This window comes from Dendrobates tinctorius, unplaced genomic scaffold, assembly GCF_039654945.1.
Source record: "Dendrobates tinctorius isolate UK_male_01 unplaced genomic scaffold, ASM3965494v1 ptg000040l, whole genome shotgun sequence".
In the NCBI taxonomy this organism is placed as follows: Eukaryota; Metazoa; Chordata; class Amphibia; order Anura; family Dendrobatidae; genus Dendrobates; species Dendrobates tinctorius.
This window is the reverse complement of record NW_027361708.1, coordinates 6,010,268-6,022,652: the sequence shown is the minus strand read 5'-3', so window position 1 is coordinate 6,022,652 and position 12,385 is coordinate 6,010,268. Positions and strand designations below refer to the sequence as shown.

The 12,385-nt window shown below is 43.8% G+C and overlaps 1 protein-coding gene across 1 annotated transcript in view; it reads right to left on the bottom strand.

Moving 5' to 3' along the window:
* The window catches only part of SH2D4B (SH2 domain containing 4B), a 421,191-nt gene that overhangs the window by 303,433 nt on the left and 105,373 nt on the right, over positions 1 to 12,385 (bottom strand). Inside the window, exon 2 of the mRNA XM_073574815.1 lies at positions 5,865 to 6,024. Coding sequence (XP_073430916.1) covers positions 5,865 to 6,024 — 160 coding nt within the window. The remainder of the gene's footprint in view (positions 1 to 5,864; positions 6,025 to 12,385) is intronic.

Below are 12,385 nucleotides of genomic sequence, written 5' to 3'. Positions count from 1 at the left end.
CTACACAGGAGATCTGGGACCACAGTCTCAAACATTATTGTTAGTAACACAGAACGCCATCATGGATTAAAATCCTAGAGAGCACACAAGTTCCCTTTGCTCATGCCAGCACATGTTCAGGCCCATTTGACGCTCTCAAATGATCATCTGGATGATCCAGAGGAGGCATGAGAATAGGTCATGTTGTCAGATGAGATGAAAATACAACTTTTTGGTTTCAATTTCACTCACTGTGTTTGGAGGAAGAAAGATAAGTACAGCACCAAGAACACTGTCCCAACCATGAAGCATAGTGAGGGAAACATCATACTTTGCATCTGCTTTTCTGCAAAGGGGACAGAATGACTGCGCTGTAATGAAGGGAAGATGGACAGGGTCATGTATCATGAGATTTTGGCCAGCAACCTCCTTCCCTCAGTAAGAACATTGAAGATGGGTCATGGCTGGGTATTCCAGCATGACAATGACCCGAAACACAGCCAGAGCAACTAAGGAGTGGCTCCGTAAGAAGCATTTCAAGGTCCTGGAGTGGCCTAGCCAGTCACCAGATGTGAACCCAGTAGAAAATCTTTTAAGGCAGCTGAAACTCAGGCTGTGAGCACATGTTGTGGATTTTATGCATTTTTGCTGCTTTTTTTCGCCGCGAAAACGTATACAAAAAGCAGCCCATTGAATTCAATGGCATTCTGCACATGCTGTGCTAATGCTGCGTATTTTTTCGCTTCGGAATCGCATCTCGTAAAAATATGCAGAATGCTCATTCTTTGTGCGGAATTGTGGGAATTCCGCACACATAAGAATGCATTGATCCGCTTACTTTCCACATGTGGCTATGCCCACCATGCGCAAAGTAAGCGGATCATGTGCGGATGGTACCCAGGGTAGGGAGGAGAGGAGACTCTCCTCCAGGCACTGGGTACCATATACCTGTAAAAAAAGAATTAAAATAAAAAAGCGTGATATTCTCACCTTCTGGCTTTCCCCGCAGCCTTCCCAGACCTCAGTGATGCTCCCTGCAAGTCCCATTCCCAGTGATGCCTTGCGACAATGACCTGTGATGACATAGCATCACGCAAGACCGCTACGTCATCACAGGTCATTGTCACAAGGCATCACTGGGAATGGGACTTTCCGGGAGCATCGTGAGGCTCAGGAAGGCTACGGGGGACACCGGAAGGTGAGAATATCATGATTTTTTTATTTTTTTTATTATTTTTACTATCTTTTACCACTGATGCTTCATAGGCAGCCTCAATAATAAAAAGCTGGTCACACTTGGTAGCACTCAGAATTTTAAAACAGGCGGGCTGCCAAAAACTATATAAGTGCATCCCACTGTGACAAACCCTCTTTACCCTGCCAACACGTATGGAGTTCAGCTAAAAATAGCTAAATTTGCAAAATGATGAAAAAAGGAATAAATGGGCGTGGTTTGCCAGGGGACAGGAGTGGACACGTTCTGTGGGGCTCCTGTTAATCCCCTATCTAAAGCTACTTAAACTTACTAAACCGTGGATTACATGATTTCACAGTATACTTAAACAAGCCAGGAATGAGACTCGAGAAGAAAAAGTCTGGCACACCGAAGAAATCTCCCTTACTGGGCCAGAGAAGTCCCCGGGAGAAGCCTAATGGAGGACTGCTTCCCTCTGGTGAGAGAACAAATAGTCCCGTGACTCAGGGCTGCAAAGCTAACAGCCGAAGACTGACAGAATCGCAGCCCCAGAAAACTCAGATGATCACCCAGACAGCTGCGGGGAAGATTCCTGCCCCTGCCTTAACCCCGGTGTCGGTATCTGGAGATCCGGTGAGAGTCCGGGGGAATGCGGGGTAATATGGAGCTGTGGTGCGGCGGAGGGATACCTCCAGCAGACCTACGGACTCAGCGACTCCTGCAACAAGGATCCCTGCTCCTGCCGGGGCTCCGGTGCCTGCCAGCGGAGACTTGGAGAAGCGTCGCAAGCCACCAGGTGCCCAGTGTGCCGCGGAGCTGCAGGGGAGAGGTGAGGAAGGCTCACCAGAATCAACGCTGCAGAACCGCAGAAGGATCTCCCCGGCACTCCGAGAAGCAGGAGGTGTCCTGAGGTACGATGCGCCGGTGTTCGTGCCAGGTGGCAGGGGAGGAGAGAGAGACCAAATGCGGGGAAGAGTGGTGGAAGAGGACGGGAACTCAGTGCAGCAGCAGGTCATAAATAAAGCACCTCATAATGGCCATTCATTCCCGCTAGGAATCACCTATCTATTCGGAATGGGGAGAGAAGTCCACTCTCAGTGCCTGTGAACTCCCCTGATAAACTGATAAACAATACAACAGAGTGTTTTTTTGGGTCCTTCAACTCACTGGAACAACTGGGGAGCATTCATTCTGAGGGGTTCTCCGAGGAAATGGATTCATGTGGTTACAGTGACGGCTTTCCCTCAGAGGGCTTAGACCCTGATGAAACCTCATCATCATCATCGGTAGCATCTTCATATTCTGGTTCTGCTCTGGATAATACAACAAGCCATGATGGGTCTGTGACCGCCGAAACGCTCCCACAAAAAGAAGTCGGTAAATTAGATAAAAAAATTGTCAAAAGGGCAGCATTCTTTAAATAACTCACTAATAGATAATATCTCAGCTTCTGATGACCTCCCCTCAGAAAGATTTATGGTCAATTTATGCAAAGCTCTTCTAATTTCTATGGACTTAAATGGAGCCAAAGCATCTGAAAAATTCATTAAAAAGCTTTTTAAGGACACCTTTTCACAAATAATTGCTGCCCCACTCTCTGATTTTAATTTGGCTTCTGATAAACCTTCCTACATTCCAAAAAAAACCAATTCCTTCAAGCAGACATCAGGAGACATCGTATCCTAAAGATATAGGGGGCGTTTCTGTACTTTCGGATCCACTGGTCAACTTAAAGAACGATATAGCCTCATTCAAGAACAGCTTAGCTAACTTCGAGAACTTCAAAAGAAAGAATAACCTGAAAATACGAGGGATCCCGGAATCGGTAAAAAATTCTCAATTGGGAGATTACGTCTCCTCTATGATCTCTCACCTGTTCCCTGATATTCAAGGGAAAAATTTGATTGAAAAATCATTCAGGATACGCAGACCGTCTTCTCTGCCATCGAATTTAGCGGCAGATGTTGTTGTTTCATTTTATCCCAACTGGCTAAGAGATTCATTGCTTGACATTACAAGGGAGCCAAGGTTCCTCTCTTCTCCGTACGGCCACTTGGCGTTCTACAGGGATTTGTGTAGGGACACCTTACAAAAACGAAGATCGTTTCAGCAAACTACCCATAGACTGCAACAGGCTGGAATACAGTATAATTGGTACCAGTTCTCTAATCTGAGGTTCTACTTTGCATCAAAATGGTATACCTTTCTTTCTCCAGCAGAGGCAGTGGTCTTTTTGAATCGTGCGGGTATAAGTCTTCCTGGGTCATCTTCTGGTCCCATCTCCAAACTTAAACCAAATTCTCGTTCAGAATCTTGAAAAATCATTTTTTTTGGTGTTTTTTTTTTCTTCTTCATATGGTCCACGTTACAGCTTTTGATTGAACCGAACTTTTCCGCCCAACAGAGTCTGAGGGTCATCTGGAAATGATCCGGACTCGACAGGCCGTCATATACTCCCTACACTTATATCAAACAATGGTTTTATCAACATTCTTTAGGGCTTGTTACGTCCAGTTTTATTTTTATTTACACTACCGAGCAAGTCATTTTATATAGCTTCAGATGCAGATTTAGGCTAATCTATATGTAGCACCATTTATGTTAATTTCATAGCCTACTACGTCACTTCATGCAGCTTTAGAGTTGTTCTAATTAAGCTTATATGCAGCATTATCTTTATGTAGACATATCATACCACTTTTTTTTTTTTTATTTTTATATCACGCTACTGTGTAAACCATTTCATATAGCTTTAGATGCTGATGTAAGCAAACCTACTTGTAGCATCACTTATGTTAATTCATAGCCTACTTCGTCATGCCATGCAGCTTTAAAGTTGATCTAATTAAGTTTATAAGCAGCATTATCTTCATGTAAACATATCATACCACATTTTGTTCTCAGAATTCGATATAAGCAAGTTGATACGAGCAAACCCTTTTTAAGTATTACATTCATGCTTCAGTTATGATATTTATACCATTGTATTGTATGATTGCCTGTCTACCCTACCAAAGGGTTTATTTTTCCTTCTCTCATATCCCACCCCTTCCCCTCCTTCCCATCCTGGTCTATCCTTCCCAGGTAAAACTTTAAAATTTCAATAAAATGTTTGGAAAAGAAAAAAGGAATAAATAGCTAACCCTCGTCAAGGATCCTCATTACTTGTGAGTCCCTAAACTAATTAAATTGAAAATGTAACTAGAATTAAAACCAAGAAATGAAGGCCACTTTTAGGGCTTGTTTGTTGATTTTATGTCCTTTTGTTTTTTGGTTTTAATTCTAGTTAAATTGTTAATCTAATTAATTTAGGGACTCGCAAGTAATGAGGATCCTTGACAAGGGTTGAGAGCTTGTGTATTTTGGCCAAAATATTTATCAATGCCTCATTTATTTATTTACATTGTTCCCCTCCATGATTGGTAGGATTGTGGGTGGTTGTGCCTCATTGTGTTGCAACTGTGATGTCCCCACCTTTATCATGGGGGTCATCGTTACCTTGCTAAGGCATTTGAATTGTGACTTGTAAGGCCGCTATTTTTAGTTTGTTATTTCAAAAACTGGAGATCAATTTCTATTTAATGGAAAAAAGCTGATCTGCAGTTTTAAACCCCATACACACTGTCCAGAGTATTTGGTATCAATATTACAGTATGTGCCTTGACATTCATTTAACTTCAAATAGAGGAGCATGCATATGGCATATGGCTAAGCCAACACATGTAGTTTCTGACCAGATCTCCATGGCTTATTTCTCAACTTCACAGTGAATGTCTACTATCTCACACTTAAGTGGAGACCAACAATTAATTGCATTGATACCTAACAGCTTAAAGGCTTGGTCTCTTTTATTAATTGTAAGTCATGATATACATGCCCCTGGAAGAAGCAACCTTGCAAAACAGCGTTCATCGGGCAAGTGGGACCATTCAGCAGCATCTATCCGTTATTGCACCACATCGCAGCACCATTGGCAACATCCATTTTGTAGCAGGTAATCGTTCATTTCATTTGATTAACTTTAAAAATACTTGCACACTAATACACCCACTTTTCGCTGCACAACTGGTGTTATCGATTTTATACTCCAGTGACAACTCTTTGTGCTCCTTATTTTTGGTGCATTGGTTTTACTTCTCCCTCCTTCAGGCAGCCTAATATTACTTTTTTGCAAAACTTGGCTATTGCAGACAACCAAGTTGTGCTCACCAAGTTGCCCTTTGGCAGGCTGACCTTAGTAACAGGGATGTAGGATTTACTTTTGCACCAGGATTATGCTATAAGGATTTGGTAATAATTATGCAAATCATCTATTTACCCCGCTGTTGACTATCCCCACTATTTGGAGGCTTCTTTGCCCTGTCTTTTTAAGCCTGTTTTAGACTTTAATTGATATTTAATTAAAATAGTGAATAAAAGAATTATCTTGTCTATCATCACTTCTATATGGCACCCACCCTTATACATTATGTTACATAAATTACTGAAGTGACTTCCTGCCTCTAAAGGAAAAATAGGACCATGAGATCAAATATACATGAGATAGTCATGATTGTACCAGTCATTGCGCTGCAAGGTGAACAAACTTTCGATTTGTGTTTGGTAGAAATTGTAATTGTATTTGCATGAATGAAAACCAAACTTCCAATCTGTGTATAATAAATTAGTCATACTATCAGTATGTTCTCACCATTGTTCCTCTGCTTCCTTCTGAGCTTGATATCTGGCTCGTTCTGCCATGAGTTCCTCACAAATTTGCTCGTATGGTTTATCTCCCTGGGCTTCTCCCACAATCCAGACCCATACTTCTCCATCAGCCCCATTCAGCCACTCAATATGTTTTGAGTTATCTATAAAAAACATAAAAAAAATAATAATTTTTACTGCACTAGACATCAGTGAAATGTGTAAAGGAGTGCGTAGCCCAGTGTGACATGACCCACCAATTGGTCAGTCACTAGACGGTAAAACAAAAAACACTCCAAGGGACACCAGAGAAACTTTTAACAATGGTGGGCCCTGCGATAGGGAATGGGGAAAATGGACACCTCCTGCACTCACCTGAAGAAGTGCCCTGATCTTACTATCGTCCCTATACAGGTTCTTTCAACCCGTTGTTGAGCAGGATACCTGAGTCCTCGCTTGCCCTGTTCCTATCCCTAAGTAGGGAATTGGCAAGTGAAGACACTGGTCCCACCGCTGCACTAAGACAACACAAGGTAAGGTAAGACAAACACCACAGGGAATAGGAAACACAAAACAACACTTAGCTTTCTCTGCTGCAAAGCACCGCACAGAAGAGTAAGGCACCAGATAACAGCATTCAGCTGAAGCACCACTGCACCAACAACCTCCTGTCTTCAGCACGGTTGGTATCCAAAAGGACCTGTATCATCAACAGTCAGCTGATGCATCAGGTGACCTTTTAAAGGAAGGTGGGAGTGGTCACCACCTGCGACAGCAAACTCAGCAGCAAGGTAATTACACCACTGGCCATAGGAGGGGAAAACTGACATGAACCCCCAATGGCCTGAAAGGAAAAGAGTTTTAATATGAAATGCCAAATCTGCCACAGATCCCAAAATGGATCGTGACAAAATGTCTATTACTTAATGCCAAGAGTGTGCAAAGCAGTAATCAAAGCAAAAGGTGGCTACTTTGAAGAACCCAGAATGTAAGACATATTTTCAGTTGTTTCACACTTTTTTGTTAATTATATAATTCCACATGTGTTAATTCATAGTTTTGATGCCTTCAGAGTGAATCTATAATTTTCACAGTCATGAAGATAAAGAAAACTCTTTGAATGAGGTGTGCCCAAACTTTTGGTCTGTACTGTATATACAGTGGGGAAAAAAAGTATTTAGTCAGTCAGCAATAGTGCAAGTTCCACCACTTAAAAAGATGAGAGGCGTCTGTAATTTACATCATAGGTAGACCTCAACTATGGGAGACAAACTGAGAAAAAAAAATCCAGAAAATCACATTGTCTGTTTTTTTTTCATTTTATTTGCATATTATGGTGGAAAATAAGTATTTGGTCAGAAACAAGCAATCAAGATTTCTGGCTTTCACAGACCTGTAACTTCTTCTTTAAGAGTCTCCTCTTTCCTCCACTCATTACCTGTAGTAATGGCACCTGTTTAAACTTGTTATCAGTATAAAAAGACACCTGTGCACACTCTCAAACAGTCTGACTCCAAACTCCACTATGGTGAAGACCAAAGAGCTGTCAAAGGACACCAGAAACAAAATTGTAGCCCTGCACCAGGCTGGGAAGACTGAATCTGCAATAGCCAACCAGCTTGGAGTGAAGAAATCAACTGTGGGAGCAATAATTAGAAAATGGAAGACATACAAGACCACTGATAATCTCCCTCGATCTGGTGCTCCATGCAAAATCCCACCCCGTGGGGTCAGAATGATCACAAGAACGGTGAGCAAAAATCCCAGAACCACGTGGGGGGACCTAGTGAATGAACTGCAGAGAGCTGGGACCAATGTAACAAGGCCTACCATAAGTAACACACTACGCCACCATGGACTCAGATCCTGCAGTGCCAGACGTGTCCCACTGCTTAAGCCTGTACATGTCCGGGCCAGTCTGAAGTTTGCTAGAGAGCATTTGGATGATCCAGAGGAGTTTTGGGAGAATGTCCTATGGTCTGATGAAACCAAACTGGAACTGTTTGGTAGAAACACAACTTGTCTTGTTTGGAGGAAAAAGAATACTGAGTTGCATCCATCAAACACCATACCTACTGTAAAGCATGGTGGTGGAAACATCATGCTTTGGGGCTGTTTCTCTGCAAAGGGGCCAGGACGACTGATCCGGGTACATGAAAGAATGAATGGGGCCATGTATCGTGAGATTTTGAGTGCAAACCTCCTTCCATCAGCAAGGGCATTGAAGATGAAACGTGGCTGGGTCTTTCAACATGACAATGATCCAAAGCACACCGCCAGGGCAATGAAGGAGTGGCTTCGTAAGAAGCATTTCAAGGTCCTGGAGTGGCCTAGCCAGTCTCCAGATCTCAACCCTATAGAAAACCTTTGGAGGGAGTTGAAAGTCCGTGTTGCCAAGCGAAAAGCCAAAAACATCACTGCTCTAGAGGAGATCTGCATGGAGGAATGGGCCAACATACCAACAACAGTGTGTGGCAACCTTGTGAAGACTTACAGAAAAAGTTTGACCTCTGTCATTGCCAACAAAGGATATATCACAAAGTATTGAGATGAAATTTTGTTTCTGACCAAATACTTATTTTCCACCATAATATGCAAATAAAATGAAAAAAAAACAGACAATGTGATTTTCTGGATTTTTTTTTCTCAGTTTGTCTCCCATAGTTGAGGTCTACCTATGATGTAAATTACAGACGCCTCTCATCTTTTTAAGTGGTGGAACTTGCACTATTGCTGACTGACTAAATACTTTTTTTCCCCACTGTATATATATATATATATATATATATGTAAAAATATATATACATATATATATGTTCAGTTTTTTTAATTAAAATGTGAAATAAAAAACAATGTTCTTTTGCATCTGGTAAAGGATGGTTTACACATAGACGAATAGCTGTAGAAACCTTTCACAGCAATCTCTGGTAAATCCGCAGGGAAATCTCATGTGGTAACATGATGTGGATGGTGTTACTGAATACACTTTGGAGAAAAGCTGATTCATAGAGTTGAGCGAAACAGATCGGTCTTATTCAAAAGTCGCCGACTTTCGCTGAAGTCGGGTTTCATGAAACGTAACCCGACTATAGCGTGAGGTCGGCCACGAGGTCGGTGACCAGAGCGCCAAAGTCACGTTTCAAAAGATGCTTCTAGCGCCCTTTTTAAGCCAATGATGGAGGACGCACACTGTGGGCAATGCGATGACATAGGCATCAGTCACCACCATCTTTGAGAAGGGCATGCAAGTGATTGGCTGGCTTTGTGTGGCGTCACAGGGGCTGTAAAAGGGCCTCCATGCCGACCGCCATCTTACTTATGCCGATCTTAGCTTAGGGAGAGCTGCTGCTGGTTCTGTAGGGAGAGCGTTAGGCAGGGAAGAAGAACCAAAAAACTGCTTCTGCTGTTAGAGATTTCCACTTACAACACAACACTTTGTGTGCAGTGACAGGGGAGGATATATTTTTGTGCATCAGCTTTGTTGGTTATTAGGCTGCCTTATAAGGCTCCCTGATAGCTGCATTGCTGTTTGCACACTGCTGTGCAAACAGCTTTTTTAAAAGCAAAAATACTTTTCTTCCTCTTTTCTGCACAGTTACCAAGGGTTCATTTTTCCACCCTTTTGTGTGTGCACTGTGCAGCAGTCCTGCTTATTAGGCTGCCTGCGTCCATACTTGGACTGAGAATATCATTGTCAGCGTCCTCAAATCTCTAGTGAGATCCAAAATCTCACCAGTCCTATAGACACCCTCCACCTTGTCATACACCATCCAATTTCAGCCTGTTACATTGAGGTGTAATCTCTACTGGGCCTGAGACAATAGTTCAGCGTCCTCAAATCTATAGTGAGATTCAAAATCTCTCCAATCCTATAGACACCCTACACCTTGTCATACACCATCCAATTTCAATCTGTTACATTGAGGTGTAATCTCTACTGGGCCAGAGACAATAGTTCTGTGTCCTCAAATCTATAGTGAGATTCAAAATTTCACCAATCCTATAGACACCCTACACCTTGTCATACACCATCCAATTTCAATCTGTTACATTGAGGTGTAATCTCTACTGGGCCAGAGACAATAGTTCTGTGTCCTCAAATCTATAGTGAGATTCAAATTCTCACCAATAGTAGATACACCTTCTACCTTGTTTTACAGTACCATATAGCTGGTGGTATTTTGGGTACATTTTCACAAAAATGAGCAAGTATGATGGAAGACGCCATGGAAGTGGGTGGGGGTGGCCAGCTGGTCCCGATGGTGGTGGGGTTGCATCTGTTGGTAGTGGAAAAAGCACAATAGTACCTTATGCAGGAGGTGTTGAGCCTGCATCATCGTCTGGCTCCACAAGGCCTCGAAGGCTCTCTTTTCTGGGAGTAGGTAAAGCACTTTTAAAGCTGGAGCTTCAGGAACAAGTTTTGGCTTACATTGCTGACACAGCCTCCAGCTCTCTCGCCTCCTCTTCTGAAATTTCAAAAAATAAAAGCACTGAGTCGTCATTGGAGGCTCCTGGTCAGGAAAAACACCTTTCCTTGTGTCCTTCACCCCTACCAAAAATGAAGGATGTGGCAGGCGACGCTACCGATTACTCCATGGAGCTCTTTTCACATACCATGCCTGGGTTAGCAAGTCAAATCGTGAATTCCCCAGTCCAAGATGAATCTGACATGGAGTGCACTGATGCACAGCCACTGCTAGATTTTTCTGCTGGTACATTCACTCACAGCACTACATTGTCCTCGCAGTGTACTGAGGCAGAATCAGACCCTGATGAAACTCAGGTGCCCCTTCCCGCATACTATACCACCATACACGGTGACACAGAGGAAGGTGCACATGAAATTGAAGAGGAGGTGATGGATGACCCAGTTGTTGACCCAGATTGGCATCCATTGGGGGAAGAGGGTGCCGCTGCCAATAGCTCAGAAGAGGAGGAGGAGGATCTGCAGCAGGCAACGACATCGCAACAGCTGTTATCTGGAAGGACCATAGCAGTCTAAAAACGTGTTACAAAAACCAAAAGAGTTGCAGGACAGCTTGGCCAGACGGTCCAATTAGCACAGCGTGCAAGGTCTCAAAATGTCTTCCACAGTAGTAAGTGCAGTGTGGCACTTTTTTGAACAAAATCCAAATGATCAGGCAAAGGTTATCTGTAAGAAGTGCGCAAAGACCTTTCGCCGAGGGAAAAATCTGAGAAATTTGAATAGCAGTTGCATGCTTAGACATTTAACCACCATGCACTTGCAAGCGTGGATGGACTACCAAACCTCATGTACCACATGTGCACCTGCTCCGAATGAAGGTAGTCAGCAATGCTACATCGCTTCCCCCACTGTAAGACCACCGGTTAGCACACCACCAGCAGCAAATGTCAAGGTGTCGTCGCAAGGGCAAAGCAGTCATGGAATCACAATGTTATTGCTACGAAAAACTGAATCTAGGTCATCAGCAACACCACCAACACCATCACCATCAGCAACCCTCTCTCAGTCCACCATGTCAACCGCCAGTTCCACCATATGCAGCTCTCAAGTCCAGCTCACCCTACCAGAGACTCTGAGTAGGACTAGAAAGTACTCATCCTCTCCTCCGCGTACACTGGCTTTGAATGCCCACATTGCCAAACTAATCTCGTTAGAGTTGATGCCCTACCGGTTGGTTGAAAGCAAAGCTTTCTGCGAGCTCATGGCCTACGCAGTACCATGCTATGACCTACCCAGTCGGCACTACTTTTCGCGAAAAGCCATCCCAGCCCTCCACGTGCATGTGAAAGACCGCATTGTCCATGCACTCAAGCAATCAGTGAGTGGAAAGGTGCACCTCACAACAGATGCATGGTCCAGTAGGCATGGCCAGGGCCATTACGTGTCCATCACTGCGCACTAGGTTAACATGGTGGATGCAGGGTCCACAGGGGACAGCGGCAGTGGGACAGTGCTGCCTAACCCACGGTATAGGAAACAGTTGGCTGTAGGTGTTCGACCCTCCTCCTCCTCCAGAAGCGAACGCTCATCCACAGAGTGCAGTCGCACGAGCACTCCATCCGGAGCTGCCAGTGTTGCACATGAGGTGTCCCACTATCGAACAGTTAGTGGTAAGCGTCAGCAGGCTGTGTTGAAGATGATGTGTTTGGGAGACAACAGACACACCGCGGAGGTACTGGCCGACTACTTGCAGTGACAAACTGAGTCATGGCTGGGCAGTCTACATCTTGAGGCAGGCAAGGTAGTTAGTGATAACGGACAGAATTTTGTGGCAGCCATAGCCCTTTCAAAACTCAGACACATACCTTGCCTGGCTCACATCTTGAACCTGGTGCAGTGCTTCCTCAATAATTATCTGGAGTTAACACCCCTGCTCCATAAGGTGCGAAGACTGTGCTCACACATCCGCCGGTCGCCCGTACACTCCAGTCGTATGCAGAAGCCGTGGCAATTGCTCCACCTTCCCAAGCACCGCCTAATTATCGACGTTGCAACAAGGTGGAACTCCATTCTGCACATAGTTCAGAGGCTGTGCGAAC